The 23,497-nt window shown below is 36.8% G+C and overlaps 1 protein-coding gene across 1 annotated transcript in view; it reads right to left on the bottom strand.

Moving 5' to 3' along the window:
• LOC138337912 (uncharacterized) overlaps positions 1 to 4,078 on the bottom strand; it is a 31,954-nt gene extending 27,876 nt beyond the window's left edge. Inside the window, exon 1 of the mRNA XM_069288350.1 lies at positions 3,884 to 4,078. Within this exon, the coding sequence (XP_069144451.1) occupies positions 3,884 to 4,078 (195 nt within the window). The remainder of the gene's footprint in view (positions 1 to 3,883) is intronic.
• Between the last annotated feature and the right edge of the window lie 19,419 nt (positions 4,079 to 23,497).

Below are 23,497 nucleotides of genomic sequence, written 5' to 3'. Positions count from 1 at the left end.
ACCATCGTGGCTTTGACGGTCCGTCGTGGACTTCTATAATCCCACACTAAGACAGACTTCGCCATCTTCCTTCAGCATCTACACAACGATACCACCTACGGACCGTCACAGGATCGACAGACCATCATAAGCTCCGTAGGTGGTCTCTTCTGCATTTCTTCGCTCAAAAACATCCGCGTTCATCTTTGGATAGATTTTCCTGCAAATAAGGATAATTTTACATAAAAAATCAATTAAAAAAAGGCTTTTGGACACACACTAATCTTATGGAAAAAGCAATGGAACACATGCAAAACATTAAAAGATTTATAAAAGTGTAAAAACAACTTAGTTTTTTAATATAAAATGCAATAACAAATTAAAATTTTCTCATATAATAAAGAAATATAGTTTTTGTGGGAGATTCTCTAACCGACAACCACCACTATGAACCTAAGTGGTGATAAAATGTGTTGCCAACACTGACAGAATTGTCCTCTACTTTCCCGTCATATAGAACGCTTTTCATACTGCTTCCACTAGCTTATACTAAAAGCATATTAAGGAATCCTTTAAAAAATATGATCATTTATTAACCATGATGTCTACTGATAAGCTTAAACTTACTTCTTATTTGACAAGTAAAGCGGTCGTGTCAAGTAAATAACCCAACTAGTGAGGTTGGGACCCTTCCCACGAGTAAAATAGTTTAGACTTAACCTTAACCTATTATTACTATTGTTCGGTCAATTACTTACTTGAAAAGAAAAAACAATTAAAAGGGGAGTTTCTATTTCAAAATGGATGAAAATAACTAATGAAATTGAAAGAGACACTTAACAGCTTTGAATGTTAGAGTTTAATCAATTAATCAAAGTAACTATGGTTTACGTGTATCCACAGGTTCATAACTTGATAATTCTAACTATAACAATTCTTTCCTAGTATCTTGAATGCAAAGTGATAAGTTATGTATTTCTAAATCCTTGGTCCGGCATCTAGAAAATCTCACTCCGCACCTTGGTCCGGCTACGTGTCTTGCTATCCTAACCCGTATGTTTACTTCATATTAGGCATCGTATTCGATATTTGACTAAGTTATTACCTCGTACCAATCAATACTAGCCTATTAGATAGTATACAATAAATCTATGTTGATAATTCTTTTCCTATTATCTACCTCTTTGGTCCGGCAAGTAACATTAAGACGAGTACTAATGTTTACCATCCGTTAAAAAGACTGCTATGCGAAAGAATTATTAATACATGCAAGATACTATTCTAGAATTGGTATTTTAGTTACGTTTTATCTCATTATTTGCCTATGGTTCCCACAACCCTAATTATGGAGTTTAGTTACTCATAGTCATAATCACAATATTCAAATATATTATATAAGAATTCATGTACTTACTTCAATAACAAAGAGTAAAATCCAAAAGTTTTCTTGATTAATCACCAACAATCAGTTGCAAGAATCTTAAAGTAATCAAGAATCTCACAAAAAGTCTAATGATAATGAAAAGTCTAACACTAATAGTAGAGTCTAATAATGATCCCGAGTCTAACCTCAAAATGAAGTTTTTCGAACTATTTATAGAAAATAAAAACCTAATTAGACAAGGAATCTATTTTCTTGAAATCTGTCAAAACGCGACTGGGTCGACAGACCTCGCGACGGATCGTCATGGTCAGAACGAACCTTCATGGAATCCGTCGTCCCATACATGTGCAATTTCTTCTGCAGCTCTCTTCATTACCCTCGACGACAAGTATGTCGGACCTTCATAGACACAACGGTCCTTCAAGGGTCTTCATTCCAAAACACTTAAACTCTTGGAGTATGGGTACTGGGATTACTTCTCTGAAGTTCATCACGAACCTGCAGGATGGACCATCATAGACAGGACGGACTGTCCTGCACTCCGTAACCCCACAATTGGTCGGACTTCCCCATCTTTCTTCAGCAGCTGCACTAAGTGGCCACCTACGGACCGTCACAAGCACGACGGACCGTCACAAGCTCCGTAGGTGGTCTATTCTGCATTTCTTCGCTCAGAATCTCCGCATACATCTTTGAACATATTTCCTGCAAATAAAGAGAAACTTATATAAAAATTAGCACAAAAAGGCTTTTGGACACACTAAACATAAGGAAAAAGTATTCATAATACCGTGAAACCACGGTATATCAACACTCTCAACTTAAATTCATTGTTTGTCCTCAGGCGACGCACTATGACCCAAAACAAAATCTTTGTACAATAGTATCCATGTTTTATCCTTTGCAATAATTGGGCTATCAATCCGATTAATCTCATCATATCTATGCATGCTATCACTATTAGACTTGAATTATGTGGTATCAGAACATGATAATACCTATCATCTTCAATTTCTCACTGAGATGCTAATATTTCCACTATTACAACTAGTGTCCTACGTTGAAACAAAATCCTCATTTTTCACACAATGATTTCAGTTTAAGTATAAGGATTACTTTTCAACACTCGGTCTCAGAACAAAGTCACACTCATTCATACCTATTTCCATAAGCTTGCCCTTATTTTCACTGCCTTAAGTTCACTATACAACCCTTAGGATTGTGATAGGACTTTCTTAGCTTGTAACATTGACTCAGGGTCAGGTAGGGTATATTTAGGTATACTTTAGTGAATTTTTGCCCTCCTTGACATATCGGCTAAACCTACCACTTTCTATCATTTTATATCGCCCAGTTTCTCATATTCTTTCACCTTGATATTTTCTCTTCTTTCTTCATTTGTGTAAGTGACTCTCTTCTTTTCTTGCTTGTATTTGTTGTAATTTTTTTTTCTTTGCTTTTCTTTCAACTAATTTTTAAGTCATTTTACTTTTGTTCTTTAATTTTCTTTGTTCTTTCAACCCCACTTTCCAGAGCATTCCTCATAATAGCCACCCATAACTTATGGCTTTGCTATGAGTCAAGGTACACAATACCCAAAGTTGGGTCAGGTTCATAATGAAGGTTGTTTATTGCATTAAACACCCTAAACTTATGCTTTTGGCATAAGCTGAGGTGCACATGTCCAAGGAGGGACCAGGGCCAACACATTGTTCCTAGAAAAGATCAGTTGGGGTGAAAAAGAAAGGTCTAATTTAAGCTCATATCATTTGAATCAAATAAGAATAAATTTTATTTGGTTTTATTTTATTAAGGTTAAAAATGGGCTATATTGAATATGGGCCTATAATCCTTTCCTAATTGTCTAGTACACCTTACTTTTAGCAGGAGTAACCAGGCAAGTTCTTTCTCAGTACAAATAGTGGACTATTCAAATCCCTCACACTCACTTGACATCTCATCACTCTACCAGATTATCAGACACCTAGTTCGAATTTTATACTTAGGGTAATGAAATGGTGTACCTCTATGTCCTGCTTAGAGCCACACATTTATTAGTTACTATGCCTAGTGGTGCATCATTTTCCAGTTTATCAGGATATCATTTTAGCCATCATTCTCGAGAATTAAACTATGTTCAAAAGATATAGACATGACGGTTCAACAGAAAAAGTAATCAGTCTTTTGGGGGAAAAGAACACAGACAAGAAAACCCCAAAAGAGGATAGTTAAGTGGGCTACTCAGACTTCACCCTTGCACTCATTTTCCATTTACCCCACCCCCAACAAAAGAACATGCAATTGTCCCCAATGCATAAAAAATTTAATCACTAGATTTGTAGGTGAAGCAAACCTGCTGTGCAAAGCGCCGTCGATCAGCAAGCTGGTGGGTCAGGTTCCCCGGAACCTACGTCCTCTGCAATCTAGACACCCTCAATGGTGTCCTCAGCAACAACCGCACTATCAGCATTGCCTCCCGCTATTTCCAGAGTTCAGGAGCTAGATGCCCCCGCCGCTAACTCTCCTGCTCTCATCTGGTGGCCGCCTCCTCTGCAAGTGAGACTCTCCTTGCAGCCTCAGTCTCACGGCGCTCCTTCTTCCGTGCTCGCGCCTCGTCCTCTGCTTGACCCCTATTGCATGCTCTCGAGGGGGAGGTTGTGGAATCTCTAAGGTGGCGAATAGGGCCGCCAACACTGTGTCTTCAGCAGGCTCCATAAATGGGGCCTCAGACTCCGGCACCGTAGCCTCTAAGATCGTGTCAATATCTGCGAAGACTGTCGACCGTAGCCTAAAGGATCGACACATCCACCGGAGGGGCTGGCCGGGCAAGCACTCGTAACTCAAAGGCGTCCAAGCGCTGGTGAACCTCAGCGATCTTCCGCTGTGTATACTGGACCATTTTCCGCTCCAGGCGCTCATCTACCTCGGAATAGACCTCTTCATCCACGGCTAGATATGATACAGAAGTGTAGCCATTTGCGCCTCTAATTTTTGGACCCTAGCAAGTGAGGCCAGTGCGGGTAGATGGGCTGTTTTAGAGGAGCTCAGGGCAGTGCTACTACCCGGGATAGACTCAACCGAGGTAGTGACAGTGGACGCCGCCGGCGTAGCCGTGTGAGCCTCGACTACCGTATCAGCAAGATCGTCAGCAAGTGGGGGCAGTTTTGGATGGGTCCCTTAGGGTGGCGCCAACTCATTGGCCTCATCTCTGATGAGGCCGACATCAACAGTGCCCATAGAGGTCTTGAGCTGATCAACGTGCCATATAGGCACACCTGCGGACCTGCAGAGAGAAAAGATCAGGCACGGGAAAGGGTAAGTAGTTGTGACCTTTAAAGCCCTCTCGTGCATGACCGCCTGTAGAAGCCACGTGAAATCCACCTCGAACCTGGCTATCATCGCCTCCATCAATACTGCTTGATCCCATGTGACGATATTATCAGCGCCCGTGGGGGAAAGGTAGTGGCGGACAATCTGCCACAAGAAATTCACCGTGAAATTTAGGTTGCCCTTCTTCATGGCCCTCTTTGGCTCGGTAACCCAGTCGACACCCTCTCCATCAACTGAAAGGTGCAGGGCCATCCAGCTGTTGGTGGTCTCTCTCAGCGATGGCTCAAGCAGGAACTGACCATCTTTAACAAGCTGCAATCGGTAGTCAAACTCGATAGTGACAGGGGTCCAAGTAGCATCAACACCCTTGCCGTATTGAAACCGGCGGATGGCAGAGGGAAATGTCGACCTGAACGCCCCGTAGTCAGACTTTCTCATGTGGAGCCTTATTGGCGGGGGAAGCCCGCCTATTAATCTGTTATAAGAGAGTCCCTACGTAGGATGCGTAGAACTCTCGGACCATTTCTTCATTGTAACGTCCTAACGGACGTGCTGTCCACTCAAGGCAATGCCTGGTGAAGAGATTGTGAATTTCAGGCATTGTCGGATGACTCACTATAAGGACCCGCCGCTCCAATGTGAGTGTTCGAGTCATAACTCCTTTGTCGTTCAGGAACTTGGCATCGGAGTAGACTTGAAATTTCCCGTCGACACACTACTGGTTAGGCTGGTTAGTAGCCGGGGTGAGGGAATGAGCTGGTGAACCTAGTGTGGAGTCCGAACTGTCAGCGTCATCAGAAAAGGCTGACGCTGCAGTGTTGGCGGGTGCGGTAACCTCAGCAGAACCGGAGGCTTCCTCCGACCACGAAACTCCTAAGGAGCCAGACGCTCTTTTTTCGTTGGTGGCTGAACCTGAAGGTATGTCGGTAAGTGTGCGCTCCTCATCAGACTGGGAGGTAGTGATTACGCTGGATGCAACCTTTGTGGGTGTGGCTCTGGTGGCACATGGAGCACGGGAAGGGGTGGAAGTGCCTGGGGGCACGTACTCGGGGTCACGCTCATTATCAGAGCAAATGACCATGCAGGCAGACGGGGCGACAGACTTCAATCACCCGCATGCATAGATTCGATCTTGCTTGGGTGACATAGTATATAGTACCTGTAAAAGATCAATATTAGTACGAGTAGTGGCAAACGAGACAAGCAAAACCACACAAAAAATATTAAAATAATATGACGTTTCTATACTAATAGTGACACACGACAGGTCTGGTAACGGCTCGTCGTGACTATGACAGACCGTTTTGGGGTCCGTCGTGTCTTCCTTAGACTATGTATATATGGAGAACCTTAAAGGAGAGTCTCTGACAAGAATGACGGTATGTGCATGATGGACCTTCACAGGTACGACGGTCTGTCATAGGTGTCTATCAGAGGAAACTTGAAAAAAATGGAGACCCTTAGGAGAGGCGTCTCCGACCGTCATAACTGTCATGCAGAACGGACCTTCGTGGGTATGACGGTCCGTCGTACTCTTCCATTTGAGGGTACGAGTCTCTCACAACAAGAATGGTTGTGCAGGACAGACCGTCGTGAAGACAACGGTCCGTCACATATGTCCGTTGGAGGACACTTAGAAAAAAAAAAGAGTCCCTCAGGAACAGGGTCTCTGACAACCAAAACAGTTGTGCAGGATGGACCATCGTGAATACGACGATCCGTCACATGTGTTCGTTGGAGGACACTTAGAAAAAATGAGAGACCCTCAGGAACAGGGTCTCTGACAACAAGAACGGTTGTGTAGAACGGACCGTCGTGAAGACGACGGTTCGTCAAATGTGTCCGTTGGAGGACACTTAAAAAAAGGGGCAGTGGGGTGTTAGGGCTTTTTGAATGGATCATATGACGGTCCATCGTGGGTATGACGGTTCATTATCGGGGTCTCGTTCCGTAGATCAGTGACATAACTGGGGGTACCCCATTCATCCCGTTTGACCCAAATCGAATTTGTAATGTTTTGCACCTACATTTGACTAACCCAAAGTACCTAGTAAACTAGTAATTGCAAAAGCACCTATGTCTAGGGTTGTAAACACGGCAATTTCGGAGATTTTTAACCTAGGTTAGACATAATTTTATATAAAAGAAATAAACATATCAATAAAAACTAGGCTAAAAATAATGGATAAGCAAAAATGCAAGATAAATGAGTAGAAATTAGAGACACATACCTGAGAATTGGAGAAAAACAAGATGGAAAAGTATTTGGTGACCGAGAAGACACCCACAGAAGGAAATCCGACTAGTAGATGATAACTTTAATCTATTATTACTGTTGTTCGGTAAATTACTTCCTTGGAAAGCAAAAACAATATAAATGGGGTTTCTATTTCTAAATGAATTAAAATAACTAACGAAATTGAAAGAGACACTTAACAGCTTTCAATGTTGGAGTATAATCAATTAATCAAAGTAATTAGGGTTTACGTATTCCTCGCAGGTTCATAACTTGATAATTCTAACTATTACAATTCTTTCCTAGTATCTTGCATGCAAAGTGATAAGTTATGTATTTCTAAATCCTTGGTCCGACATCTAGAAAATCTCACTCCGCACCTTGGTCCGGCTACATGTGTTGCTATCCTAACCCTTATCTTTACCTCATATTAGGCATCGTATTGGATATTTGACTAAGAAATTACCTCGTACTAATCAATACTATCCTATTAGATAGTATACACTAAATCTATGTTGATAATTATTTTCCTATTATCTACCTCCTTGGTCCGGCAAGTAGCATTATGGCTATTTCAATGTTGGCCATCCGTTAAAAAGACTTCTAAGTGAAAGAATTACTAATACATGCAAGACACTATTCTAGAATTGTTATTTTAGTTAGGTTTTATCTCATTATTTGCGTATGGTTCCCACAACCGTAGTTATGGAGTTTAGTTACTCATAGTCATAATCACAATATTCAAATATATTATATAAGAATTCATGTACTTACTTCAATGAGAATGAGTATAATCTGAAAGTTTTGTTGATTAATCACCTAAAATCCCTAACAATCACTTGCAAGAATCTCAAAGTAATCAAGAATCTCAAAAAAAGTCTAATGATAATCAAAAGTCTATAACTAATACCTACAGTCTAATAATAATCCAGAGTCTAACCGCATAAATGAGGGTTTTCGAACAATTTATAGAAAATAAAAACCTAATTAAACAAGGACTCTATTTGCTAGAAATCTGTCAAAACGCGGCTGGGTCGACATACCTCACGACGGATCATCGTGGTCACGACGGACCGTCATGGACTCCGTCGTCCCATACTTGTGCAATTTCTTCTGGTGCTCTCTTCATTAGCCTCGACGGCAAGTATGACGGACCGTCATTAGCACAACGGTCCGTCGATGGTCTTTGTTCCAAAACACTTAAACTCTAGGAATATAGGTACTGGGATTACTTCTCTGAACTTCATTACGAACCTGCAGGACGGACCGTCATAGACACGATTGACCGTCATGGATTCTGTAAGCCCACACATGGTCAGACTTCCCCATCTTCCTTCGGCAGCTGCACTACGCGGCCACCTACGCACCGTCATAAGCACGACGGAACGTCACAAGCTCTGTAGGTGGTCTATTCTGCATTTCTTTGCTCAAAATCTCCGCATACATCTTTGAACAGATTTACCACAAATAAGGAGAAACTTATATAAAAATTAGCACAAAAAGTCTTTTGGACACAATAAACTTAAGCAAGAAGTATTAATAATACCATGAAACCATGGTATATCAGCTACACAATTATTGGAAGCGTTGAATTTTCTTAACTCAAAATTGTACCCATATCGGTGCTTCATAGTACTCCCAAAATATACTTTAGCTCATTAATTTGTAAGAAGAAAACTCTTTATTTGGTTTGAGATAATTATTCAAAAATTATCTTAAAATTGATGTTCCCTTTGTTTTACAAATGTGAAAATATTTTATAACTCTTTGGGAATACATAGTCCCCATATACTTCTTTGAAGAAATGACTTCAATATTTACTCCTACTCTTTACTCTTTACTCAACTTGACTTTAAGTCTTTAAAGAAAAGTGAAAACGTTTGTGAAAGACTTTTGAAAACTTTGTAAATTTTATTTTGACTTTCTCTTAACTTCTAGACTTGACTCTTATCTTCTCTTGACTTGAATCTTAACTTCTCTTGACTTTGATCTTAAGTTTTCGTGAATTGGATTATGAATTCAAGTTTGATTATAGCATGCTTATGGATGATTTCATGATATTTAAGGATACCGTAGAGAGTTTGAATCAACTAGACAACATAGATGTAATGCTAAGGAAAAAGTATAAAATGGTGGGAATGTAATGGGAACAAATGGCGTACGTGGCACTCTAAGACGCGCGGGGCACCAACCCTTAAAGTACAAAGGGGTCCTCTTGGTGCTCCAGCTGGCGCGACGCATTTGACGCCAAAGTTCAGAGGATCTTTTATGGCGCTCTAGCAGGCGCGCTACCCCAAGCCTTGCTCAGAAAATTCCCAATTTTTCTCTGTTTTTTTATCTACAAAACCTCTAAACTTCAATGTCCCCCCCAAAAAAACACTAAGAATCAATTATACCCTTAATATATTTGATAGATTCAACAAACCCAAAAACTCAAACGATATACTTTCAAATCAAACATATTTGCTGAATTGAATTAGGAATGGAGTGTGAGTGAATAAACCTAACAGTATGTGATCTCACATACCTTTTAGGTATAACCCGCAACGAAATCCACAAGATAAACACGACGAGTTTGATGAATCTTAAACATTCTTCTCCCTTCTCCTCTTTTCTCTTCTTTCAAAAGCCTAACTTATTTTTCTATAAACTAAACTGACTATGATTCGTTTATACGCCAATTTATCACCAAAAAAGAATAACATAATTGGGTAAATAAAAGACCAAATAACGCTTTCAAAATCCACATTGGAATTTCCTTAGTCCAACAAACAAACTTCTGAAGGGCATAACTCACTGATATAAACTCAAAATCATGCAAACTTGGTGGCATTAGAAAGTTTATTCAAAGAGATTTCTAACCATATCATGAAATATATCTAACTCATCCTGATGAAGGAGTTATGATCGTTTGAGATTGACAAAAACCTAAACTTTTCTAACTTAAAACAAATTTCCAGATTTTATTTTTTCCAAAACTCAGTATTTCCAATTCTAAGATTCTTCCTAGTTATTTCAATTTGCAGATGTTATATTAGGTCCCCTTGAGAACATTCCTCCTCAAATGAAATTACTCTTACTAGGATAAAGGTGTAACATGCATCAACTAAAACACCCAATCAAGCAATTCAACTAGACTATGCTAACTTACTAAATAAATACCAAGAAAGGATTAGTACCATCATTAGTAGGTTCTCTAGATTCAGAGAGATATCGATACCTCCTGTTCATATCCTTCTTATTTTCCCAAGTGTCTTCCATAACAAATTGTTTTCTCCAAAGGACTTTGACTGACAGTACCTCTTTGATTCTCAACTTTGAAACTTGGCCATCTTGAATCTGAGTCGATATCTCCTCAGAAGATAAGCTATCCTTGATCCCAATATTTTCTGTTATATTCAATGAAGGATCGCTAAAACACCTTCATAATGAAATAGGATGAACTAGAGCCTTATATGGTTTTTATGAGTTAATAACTTCGTAATTTAATGAGTAAATGAGTTTCTAGGTTAGATTGGTCGTTTTTGGAGGTTACACATCAAGGGACAATCAAGACGTCAAAAAAGTAGTCTTTTATGTATTGATATGTTCTAGTAGGTTTTCCAAGTTTTATGTGTTATTTAGAGTCTACCTCTGCGTTATTCAGCAGAGGTGACCCTAGTCTCTTAATAATTGTGTGTAGGGTCAAAACATCCAAGTAAGACTCCACAAGGATCGACCTTGCATGTAACATCTTTTTGGAGATGCTTCCGCGTCACTCACCTGTCACTCTTTTGTTAAAAATGAGTTTCCAAATATTCTCCTTATGATATGCATGTTTTTAATGAATTCTTGCTAAATAAGAAAATGAGTATTCATGCATTACATTCTCTAATTTTCATATGTATCTAGGGTAAATTGTCTATTTTCTTCTTCAGGTGAAATGGTGAGCACGCCTAAATGTTGCATGAGTTGAAATTTTAAGCATGCCTAATGTGTTATTGAGAAGTTCCAAGTTGAGCCTTTATGAGAAAATTGCTCTAAATGTGCCTTATTGAAAATTTCCATGATTATGTTTTGATGAGAAATTGCATGATGCGCATAGTAACGTTTAAATGAGAATGATGTAACTTGAAGAAGGAAGTTCCTCCAATAGCATGAGAAATGGTAAAAAATGATGCATAAAGAGTTGTTCGATGTAGCTCTAATTTCCTAAATTGTATGAAGTTGTTTGAGCCTTTTTGATGTTGAGTGATGTTACTCCTAACTATATGCATGGTTTGGGATAGAGCATGCATGAATGTGGGATGTTTTCATTAGTCGTTATCCCTTTTAAATGCAAAGTGTCATTCAAGGAAGAATGCTCCCAAATGGGGGAGATCGTAGCAACCCTAAGAAAATGAACAAGGTTGAATTAGAGATTCACTCGTGTTGTAAGGTATTCTAACTATCCAATTTAATGTGTAAATGAGTTTATGGTCTGTCCGGTTTATTTTGAATTCAAACGTCAAGGGACGATCAAGACGTTTAAAAACTAGTCTTTTATGTGCTGGAGTGTTCAAGTATGTTATGCATGTTTTTATGTGTGTTTTTGAGTCCTACATCAATGGAGGAATAGCGACCCTCATAATGACGTAGTTTTTAGTAGATCTTTATTTGTTTATAATGAGATATTAATGAGTTAAAATAGTAAATTTTAGTGTTTAAGGTCACTTTGGAAGTCAAATATCAAGGGAAGACCAAGAGGTTCGATGACTACACATATATGTTCTTGCATGTGTTCAAGTGTGTCTTTGCACATTTCATGAGTTGTTTGGAGTTCAAATTGATAGGAGAGTATCATAAAACTTGGACGGGCATGTTTAGGGTAAAACATCTGTGTACGACTCCCCAAGGACAACCCTAAGGGTCCTTGAAGAGGACCCAAGACTTAGCATGAAGTCTACCAGATACTGTCAAAACGACGCCCCTAGTTGACAGTCAGTAGATTGAATGACGCCATGTCATTTTATGGAGTAATAAACTTAGTGGTTGGAGATTATCCCCTAGAAAATGATTCTCTAAATTAAACCACGACCAGCAAGATGGGTCGTCATTCAAATGACGCCCAGTAGATGGCTCTGTCATTTGGCAGCCCGCAAAAGTTGTCTGCATTTTGGCGAAGTTTTTGGTTTTTTGGTAAATTCAGCCCAAGTATTTTAAAGTTTATGGAAGCTTATTTGGTGGATTTTTTAGGTGTGTTAAGTTAGTTTGTACTCTTACAACCTAGGTTAGCCTTCACTTTTCAAAAATGAAATGACCTCTCTCAAGAAAGACTCTCTCAAACTTTATTGAAGCTTGAACTCAAGGTAGAGACATGATTGAAGGTTTTGGGTGATTTCTTTACCAAATTTCATGAAATTTTAATCAAAAAAGGTGTGGTAGTTTATCCTTTACTGTTCTTTCATTCAAGGAGCCCAATCAAAGCTTTTTAACTAAGGGTTTCAATTCTAAATTATTTAATTTTGAATTCTGAGCACATGTCTTTGCATGAATGCGTATTAATGAATGAAATATGATATTTTTGATGTTAGTTGATGATTTTAAGGTCAAAAACTCAATGAACCCATGCTAATGCATATTCTAAACTTTTGATTTATAAAGTGGGTTTAATTTATATGATTACATAATGTTAGAGTTGTGTAACCTTATGTTGTATTGTGAATATTAATTCCATTTCTGCCTTTTATTGGTGATTTATTTGAAATATTGAGAAAAGTTGGCCAAGGCTTGGATGAAGGGTAAGTTGATTTATATTGTTTAGTTCTTATTGAAGTAATTTTGAATGGTATAGTCCACCTTTGGTGGCAGTGTTTACTTGAAGTACATGAATATCTATGTGTATTTTGAGTATGGCCTTGAAGACAATGAATGTGTAGTAAGGAGATTTTATGATGTATCGGCATTATATGTGTTAGGAAGTTGAAAATGTTTATCTTGAAGATGTTATTTCTCCATGAAGTATATGTATATATGAAACATGAAAGTGTGTGAATTATAATGAGTGTAGTATTATCTTGTTTAGAAGTCAATGTTATGAACAATGGTGATTATGTGAAAGGTGTGCTCACATGTACTCTCACACACACTTTCAATTTATGAAAGTTAATGAATGAAACTGGCGGATTGTACAATACACACTCTTTGTGAATAGAGATGAATAAAGAACTATAGCAATGTATTCTTAGTGTGTTGATATGGAGTGTTTAGGTTCAACCACACTATTCCCGAAAGCTTCCCAAGATAGGTTGGAGGTTGGATACCCTTTATGAGTTGAGATTTGGTATTCAAAAGTAACCTCTAGGGATAAGAACTATTTGTTATTTCAGATTTGGTGATAAGTAGTTATCTCATAACCTATAATCCATGAAGGTTTAAGACTCCGTGGAAGAATAATGCTTAGCATTGAGAGGAATTTAGGAAGGGGTGGGTACACTTCATGAGAAGAGATGTTGTACCCAATGTATCTCTTCACATGAGAGCTCCTTGTTAGTAATAAATGATTTACTTAGAAGCAATCTCCTCATCCCTAAACTATACACCCCCATAGGTATAGTCCTTTGAGATCCATGTTAAGGATAAGAGTATGACCCTACCTTAGGCAAGTGGGGATCCCTCCTCCAGCTGTGTTAGTACCAAGATCCCATGTCTAGCTCTTATGGTTAATGTCGATTAAATCTAGCCCCCATAAATTAATGTGAATGAACTAAGTATTCTTAAGGGTGTTACTAAGGGTAGGTGGTGAATGGGGCGCTATCTATCCATTCCAAAAGTAGAAATTTAGAGGGAGTCTTTGTATGTCCTTATCTGTATGTGAATAAATGGGTCATTGTATGATGTCAATCAAGTAAGTTGACTTTATGTGTAATGTTAAAGAAGAATGTTGATATTATGTATTCAATGATGAATTCTATGCAAATGATGATTATTACGTTCCTATTATAAGGTGATTCCTAAGGACTATTAAGTGGAAGTGCTAGTATGAGATGCTACTTTCACATTGCACTAAATGTAGCTTGGGGGTTGTCTTGGAGAATGGCCTTTATGTAATGTTCCTAATGCATGTATGTTTCTTCTAGTATATTTAGCAATAAGTGTTTCCTTGTTAAATGGAATGAAGCATGCTTATCTTTTGTAGTCTTAAGGATCAAATAGGTTTGCAATTAAGAGGTTATATGGGCGATCTCTTCATGCCTTACTTAGGTGAGTCTTAGGACAACTTTTGATAGGTAAAGTCTATATGATAAATGGGTTTAATGTTAAATAGGACTTTATGTTGAGAAGTATTGAAGTTTTACCTTATATGCTAAATAATGATTTATATGATGTTTTGTGACTTGATTCATAACGACTTAAGTAAAATTGCATGAAAAGTATGTTTCACCTAAGATGTCCTCTTTTGCATGTTTTTGCATAATGCCATGCTTAGTACAATGTTCTTACTAACCCTATACTCTTATATATTCCAATGTATAGGTGGAAGAAAAATGAAGGTTCCTTCGTAGGAAAAGCTTGGGAAGTTGATTCTCTGAATATTGGTATGTCCTCATTTGTTCGAGGACATAGACTATTTTTCTTTTAGATTGTTTGTTTTAAGACCTTGTATAAGACTCAATATGTTTTCTTTCAATATAACTGGCCATGACCCTATGATATTATGATGTGTCGAAGTTGGCTTGTGATTTCGAGACATGTTCCTTAATTTTTACAAAATAAATTTGTTATTAATATTGTTGAGAAAAGTTTTAATTCCTCCACTAAATTTCATACATATGCAATGAATAATAGCTAAAAGGCTTGTACAAGACATCCAAAGGGTCAAGTACTCCATGTAACTTCTATGGGGTGCTCCCCTATCGTTACAAACTTAGTATAAGAGCATAAGGTTTTGGGAAATAGTTTAGGGTCCTAAGCCTCACAAGCCACGTCTAGATCTTGTTCATCGATGTGAGACGTGACACATTTCTGAGCGAGAGGTTATAGGTCGTTACACGTTTCCCTTTCTTCTTTACTATAGTATCATGCAATTTAGTTGACTTCTATAAGATTCATTCTTAATCTCTTCTCTTCTGTGTATGGGATATGAATACAAGAAAGGCACACACAAGAAGAGGACAGGAAATAGTAGGTAATGAGAAAGTTCATCCTCGGATTGATCAAGTACCTAAAACGAATTAAGAGAATGTTAATGAGGCAGTTCCCCCTCAATTGTCTCAAGGAAATCAAGCTCCCAAATTTGAAGGTGATATGTCTAATACGGAGATAAGGGATGCTCTTCGGGGTTTGAACAACCTCATGAAAACTCAAGCTCAAGTCGTCACTAATCATTTGGTTGCCCAACCTAACATAAGAGTGGACCTTAACCTAATATAAGTACTCCCGCTTCTAGTATCTTGGATTTCATAAATGAGGTGTTCAATGTGATTGATGATATGAGTGTGACTCCTAGATAGAAAGCAGAACTAGCCGCTTACCAACTAAAATATTTGGCTCAACTGGGGTTTGAGAAATGGAGGGATGAAAGAACAGTATGGTCATGATCATTAGATTGGGAAGTGTTCAAGATGACCTTTCTTTATAGTTTTTTCCCCATAGTGTTGAAGGAGAGAAAGTTGTACAATTCATGAACCTTCATTAAGGTGGAATAAATGTGATGGATTATTCTTTCAACTTCACCCAACTCTCTAAGTATGTCCCGACCTTCGCAACAAACTCTAGGGCTAGAATGAATAAGTTTGTGATAGGGGTGTCTTGTATGGTTGAGGAAGAGTGTCGTAAGGAAATGATCCATCATGATATAAATATCTCTAGACTTATGGTGTATGCTAAACAAATTTAGGAGTCCAAGCTTGAAAAATGAATTGATATAAGAAGAGGACTAGGTCGGATGATCCGAGTCAATCTAATTCTAAGAAGGAGTTATATAATAAAGATTCTTCCATTCTGAGAAAGGATAAGGTCTCCAAAAAAAATTCAAAAATAGGTGGCTATTCTTTTGAGAGTCCTTGATTTACTACATGTGGGAAGCAACACTTAAATAGGTGTATTTTTTGTTCAAATGGTAGTTTTTGATGTGGTAATAGAAGTCATAAGATGAGGGATTTCCCGGTCCTGAAGGCAAAAGGAAAAGAGATCCACCAAGATCATTATGATTGTCGAGATCCTAATGCTACAAACAAGAATCATTTCTATGTACTTCAAGCTAGCAATGGAAATAACCGGGAATAAAGGCCCTGATAAGTTATTGTTCCTTATTGTTGTTTTGATTTTCTTTAGATGTGTTAACTCTAAGTGGGGGAGAATGAGTTGAGGATTAATGAAGTTGATATCCTTATCTTTTTATTCTATTCTTACTCAAGCTTGAGACCAAAATCCTTAGTTGTTTGGTTATGTTATTGAGTCAGGCATAGATTATGAGTTGCATGTCTCATTATGTTATAAGTATCATTGATGATATGATGTTTTGCATTCTCTTGATGATATCATAGTTTCATGGAAATATTGATAGTTAATTTATATTTCTCATGTTAATGTGTAACTAATGATATTTAGTTAATTAATTCCAAATTGTTATGCTTATGTGCCAATATATAAAATGGATGTTTTTACATGTTGAAATTTATAGTGATTTAACTGCACCCTGGGCTGTTGATACAATAGTCAGGAAAATTATTACATTGTTGAGGGATACAAAAATGCAATTTTCTCATGTGTACAGGGAAGGAAATAGACTTTCTCTCACATCCCACTCCCTTCCATGAGATAGTCAATTTTAGCATCTTTGAAGAATCATATTGAAAAAAAGAAAGAAGCCTCCATAAGTGAAATGAAAATGATAAAGCAATTGTGCACTTTGAATGGTGGAAACACCTCCAAATATACTTATATTGCTTAGAGTGCTTAATGATATGATCTTGCTGTTCCTTGAAAGTTTGGTGCATTGACTATAAATGTTATGTCCATAACTATATGTGTTGTGAGATAGTTGTTGAGTCGTTGGTGTCCTTGGAAGTTTTTAGTGTCATCCGAGGACGAATGTTTTTCTATGTGGGGGAGAATGTAGCGACCCTCAAAATGAAATAGGTTGAACAAGAGTTTATCTTGTGTTTAATGAGTTAATAATGTGTTAAAATAGTGAATTATAGTGTTTGGGGTCAGTTTGGTAAGTTTAAAAGTCAAATGTGATGGGATGACCAAGATGTTCGATTACTAGACATCTATGTGCTTGCATGTGTTTTAGTGTGTCTTTGCATTTTTCACGAGTTTTTTGGGGTTAAAATATATATGAGAGGATCCTACGAACTAGAATGTAATGTTTAGGGCTGAAACGTCTGTGTACGACTCCCCAAGGACAACCTTAAGGGTCCTTAAGAAGGATCCAAGACTTGGCATGAAGTCTTCCAAACACTGCCCAAACGATGCCCCTAGTTGATAAGCAATAGATTGAATGAAGCCCATTCATATGTGGGAGTACCTCAACACTTAGTGGTGGGATCTTAGCCCTGAGGAAATGACTCTCCGAGCCAAACGATGCCCAGAAGGACAGGCCGTCGTTCAAACGATGGCTAGTAAATTTGTCATTTGGAAAATTGCAAAAGTTGTTGGCATTTCAGCAAAAGCCTGGGGTGTTTTAGTAAATTCATACCACGTCTTTTAAAGATTATGGAGGATGGTTTTAATGGTTTTTACATATTTTATGTTATATTATACTCCTAGAACCTATGTTAGCCTTTACTTATCAAAAATCAAAACCACACCCTCAAGAAAGAGTCTCTCAAACTCTGTTGAACCTTGAACTCAAGGTAGAGCTATGATTGAAGATTTTGGGTGATTTATTTACCAAATTTCGTGGGATGTGCATCAAAAAAGTTATGTTAGTTCATCCTTAATTCTTACTTCATTCAAGAAGCGCTTTCAAAGGCTTTTCAAAAAGGGTTTCAAATTCAAAATTCTTCAATTTTGAATTCTATGTATCGGTCTTTGCATGAAAATGTTTTAATGAATAAGATATGATATTTTCAATGTTAGCTGATGATTTGATGGCCAAAAACTCAATGAACCCATGCTCATGAAAAATCCTAATTTTTAACTTATGAAGTGGGTTTATTGTATATAATTAGATAATGTCAGAGTTGTGTTTCCTTATGTTGTATTGTGAATATTCACTGAAATTTATGCTTTATATTGGTAATTAATTGGGAATATTGAGAAAAGGTTGTCAGAACTTGGATTAATGGAACATTGGTTTATATTTCTTAGTTCTTATTGAAGTAATCTTGAATCATATGGTCCAACTTTCGTGGTGGTGTTTACTTGAAGTATATGAATATATAAATATATATATATGGGTATTGCAAGTATGTCCTTGAAGGCATTTAATGTGTAGTAAGGAGATGTTATGATGTATATGCATGAAATTTGTTAGGAAGTTTAAAATGTGTTTCTTGAAGATGCTATGCCTCCATGAAGTATATGTATATGTGAAGCATTTATTGTGTAAATTATGATGACTGTGGTACGATCATGTTTAGAAGTCATGTTATAAACATTAGTGATTATATGAAAAGTGTGCTCACATGTACTCACACAAAACATTGAATTATATGAATGAAGTTAATGAATGAAAATGGCGGATTGTAGGGTAGACACTCTTCGTTTGTAAAGATGAAGTGTCTAGACCATTCCCTACTATTAATAGGAACTCTAGCAATGAAAAGTTGGATTTTTGAGTGAACACTGTCCGTGAGTTGAGATGAAGTGCTTAGTAGCAACCTCGCTATTCCAAAGAGCTTTTAAAGATAGGTTGGAGGTTTGATACCTTTCCTGAGTAGATATGTTTTATTCAAAAGTAACTATAGGGATAAATACTCATTATTTGTTGATATGGGGTGCTAAATAGTTATCCCTTAACCTATAGTAAATGAATGTTACTTTGTAGGGGAGTTATGCTTTGCACTGAAAGGATAACAAGAAGATGTGGGTACACTTTGTGAGAATAGATGTTGTACCCTATGTACCGCTGGAGATGAGAGATCCTCATTAGTAGAGAATGAGTTACTTCAAATCAATCTCCTTATCCGTTAGCTATATGCCCACATAGGTTTAGCCATTTGAGATCCATGTAAAGAATAAGAGTATGACCCTACAATAGGCAAGTGGAGATCCCTCATCCTGTAGGGTTTAGTACCAGGATTCCACGTATAGCTCTTATTGTTAATGTCAATTAAATCTAGCCCCCAAAAATAATGTAAATTAACTAAGTTTTCTTAAAGGTACTACTTCAGATAGGTGGTGGAATGGGACATTATCTATCCATTGCACAAGTAGACATTTTGAGGGAGTCTTGGTGTGTCCTTGTATAAAAATGAATGAGTGGGTGAAAGATGAATATCAAGGGTTCATGGATAATTTCATTGGAAAACATCAATTATACATCAATTTCATTATATATAAATATTTGGAAACCATTTATGAAAGAACCCAAGACTTAGAGTAAAAATTGGACTTTTTCATCTTTTTTAACTCTTTGGAAATCATCTTTGAAATTAGATCTAAGGTGATATAAAGCCTTAGATGAAGAAATATTACACCTTATTATAAGAACCCAATCATAATTGAAGGTGAAACTCCATTGAAGAACAACCTTCAAGCTTCATCTTCACCTTGAACTCCCATGGAGGTTTTTGGAGGAACTTTTGGAGGGAATATGTTTTGATTTAGGTGTGAGGGTTATATTGAGAGTTTAATGAGTTATATACTCTGACAATACCCATCAACACTAAAAATAACCATCCAAATACTAATAGGGGCTTGGTGGAATTTACAACTTCACCATATAACTTAACAGAAAGCTGGCAGGAAACCAAGCTGCCCCATCGACGCCTATACCAATGGACCGTGGTCTCACTCACACCCTGTCAGCGGTCCGTTAGCTGGTCGACTGTCCGTCATTTGGGTCGTCCATTGCCACTGCCTGGCATTGTTAAGCTCCGATGCTGGGGTCCTCTTTTAGTGCCCCTTTTAGGTCCTACATGGAGTATTACCCGTACGTTTCCACCCCAAATATGTTACTATATGTGTTTAGGACCTACCACACGAGTTTTATCCAAAAGGAACACGTGAATCTCAATGAAACATGCATACACACGAGGTCGTTAACTTTTAAACGTCATGAACGTTTGACGTCCAAACTTCATGAAACTTTACACACTACCTATACATGATATAATAACTCATTTAAGGACCTTATAACCTCATAACTCACAAATAAACACATAAAACCACATATGAGGCACATAGTTACTTATTTGTTAAAGTCTTGGTCGTCCCTTGACGATTGATTTCCAATGCACCTAAACTCTTAAACACTGCCTGAAACAAACATTATAAACCATTAATGGAATTTAGACCATCACTAAAACCATGTTAGCCTCATGCAAAAACCATGAAAAGGTGACATTTAGTTAATCATATGATTTTGATAAAGTTTGATTAAAACATCATACTATAAGCATAAGCAAAACATTAAACAACTTATAAATACATAAGAAATCACTTAAGCCAATAATCACATTTTAGAAACTTTAGAATGAATTCACTTCAGTATATAATGAACTCAATTCAATATTACAGGGAAGTTTCTTCACTTCACTTTATACACCCTTTAGCATGTAATCTTCTCACACAAAGCCACCGTAAGATTTACTTAAGTCATACAAAGAGAAACCGCCATACTCCATCTCTAGATATGCGTAAACAACCTTAAATATTACTTATAATGAGTCACATACACACTTATAAAGCCTCATAAACTGTAACAACCCTGAAAATGAATATGCTAAGTGATGTTTAGTGTGTCTAGAATGACTATGATTAGTCCGGGTTGACACGGATTGATGCGCATAGAACCAGACCTATGAACCCTTGCTAAATAAAACCTAATTAACTTGAGGAGTTAATTGAGCTAGGAAATGTTTGTTCCAGCTATGTCGGGCTCCTGAATATGAAGATTTAGCCAGATGAGTCTTTACCGGACTTAAAAAGGGGAAATCTTAAGTTTGGAGGTTCTAGGAGTAAAATGGTATTTTTAAAGTCTAAGGGTAGTATCAAAATTACACTAAATATGCAATTAATTATTTAATTAATAAGATGGAGGGGAAGTTTTGGTAGAAAGGGACGAAATTAGCCTTTAAGCATAATATTGCTCCACCCTAGTTCAAACCTAGGTGGGAGCAATGATTTAACTTTATAATTTAAATTGGTGACTTAATTTAATGAATAAATATTTAAATACTAATTTAATAAAAATGGAAAATTGAATTATTATTATTAATCAATTTGTTAATGGGGCACTTTGGGTCGGGTCGACGCTGAGGGACCTATTTTCGTTATGGGGACGTCACAGGTTTAAAACGTGACGGAAATAACATTTAAATGGATTAAATTGAGGTTTATAATCTTATTTTTGTATGGTAATTATGAAAATTTAACATACAATTCAAAAAAAAATAATTTACCATTTCAACAAACCTTATTTTGACTAAGTTTCTACTAGAATCCTAATCTTAAGGAACCTCTCTCTTTTTCAAGTTTCATCCACTCTCACGAACTGGATCTCTCTCTCTTTATTTCAAGTTCTATACGCCTAACGAAAATACAAGAACAAAAAGATACAAAATTTCTTCACACTTGAATAACTTACACGAAAAATATAAACAAACAACCTAACCAAAAACGTAAAGAAAAGTTCCATCGGGTTTGTGTTGGAATTTTTTGATTTTGACGTGAGTTTGGAGATGGTTTTTGGGCAGAAAGACATGGGTTGAACAACATTGAGATAAGTTATGGAATTTTCTCCTCGAATCATTTCTCCAAGAGAATTTTCTTTCCCATGAATTCAACGAATCTTGAAACTAGGGTTATTCCCGTTCTTGTTGAACTCCATGTCCCTAGTATCCCTTTGATCTCAATAAAAAATAGGTTAGAGATCATGTTGTTGATATGTTTTCTGGTATTTTAAGTATGATGTGTGATTTTAGTGATAATGTTTTCATGATTATGTATTTGCAATTGTAAGAAAGTTAAGTTATGTCAACCGAAAGTATGTACAAAATGATTTGTTTTTTATGGTTGAATTTTATGTCTGAATGTTTGTGTAAATCCAGACGTGTAAAAGAGGTGTAAGGTTGCAGGATTTAATAGTAATTCTTGTCTGAATATAATAATAAAAAAATTACACTTAAGATAAATCAAGTGATCTGCGAAATACCTTAAGAATTAACATATGAATGATGATAAAAAAAGCTGAAAATAGTGAATAAATTTCAAGCATTTGGTAGGTTGGGTTCGGCCAAACAAATGAGTAAAAAATGGAAAGAAAAATAAATGTAAAATAAGTGAAATCACTAAGGATTGAACCCAAGACATCATTAAATTAAAGATACAAAAAAAATCAACAAAAGATTAATTTGAAGAGACTAAATTTCCAACCTATTTGAAATTGTAGTCCTGACCAACTTTTAATAAAAATGAGCTTCCTTTAAAATTTGTTCTAAAATGTGAGGTCAATGGGGATTGAACCCATTACCTCACTAAATGAAAATTTCATGAAAAAAATGCAAGGAAAAATAGATGTGGTGTGTGGGGATTGAACCCACAACCTCTTGAATGGATGAGAGAGTTAGGAGAAAAATAAAGGAGAAAATGAATGTGGAGTGTCGGAATTGAACAAACAACCTTTTGGATAGGTGATCCAGTTAAGAGATAAATTAAAAGAAAAATAATGATCTTGTGGGGGATTGTACCCACAAACTCCCCGACTTAAACAAAAAAGGAGGGGAGAAACAGAAAGGAAATATTATGGGTTGATGGGGATCACACTAGGGTCCCCAAAATCTGAAAAATGCAATTATCAACAGTATAATAAGATTAAGTGTTGTCTAAGGGATTCAATATTGAGTTCCCTTTCCCAATTCCGTATTTACACATAAGTCATACGTTAGTAAATATTTAATGAATGTTCCCTCTAAAGATCAAAATCAATATCTCGGCATATCTAGAAGATGCATAAGTCTTGTACCAAATAATCTTCGTAAACAAAAATCACTTGGACAAACTATGAATGGATCCTCATGTCTTCTATCTGCAGACTTATATGTCTAGAATACATTTAAAAGTAGGTGAGCCTAAGATGTATGTGATAAAATGATGAAACCCTAGAAATGTTAAGTAAGAGTGTAAAATACACAAAATGGCTAGGTGCATTGGCTTATGATGAAATGAACATTCACGTGAAGGGGTGATTAATGGTGAAAATCCAATGTGTTATAGTTAATATATGAGGTGACAATATGATAAGAGGCTTATGTGAAAGATAAGAGCAATCTCAAATGAGCCAAAGTAAATGTTACCAAAACGTACTCACCTATGATAGTTTAATGTTAATGAAGAGACTAGTCTCTATGAACACTCTAATGAAAGTATTGAAGTTAATGAATTCTTAATACTAATGATGAGATGAGAAATCATCTAATGAGATATGATATCCTCAT

This window comes from Solanum lycopersicum, chromosome 8 (assembly GCF_036512215.1).
Source record: "Solanum lycopersicum chromosome 8, SLM_r2.1".
In the NCBI taxonomy this organism is placed as follows: domain Eukaryota; kingdom Viridiplantae; phylum Streptophyta; class Magnoliopsida; order Solanales; family Solanaceae; genus Solanum; species Solanum lycopersicum.
This window is presented reverse-complemented; position numbering and strand designations above follow the sequence as displayed.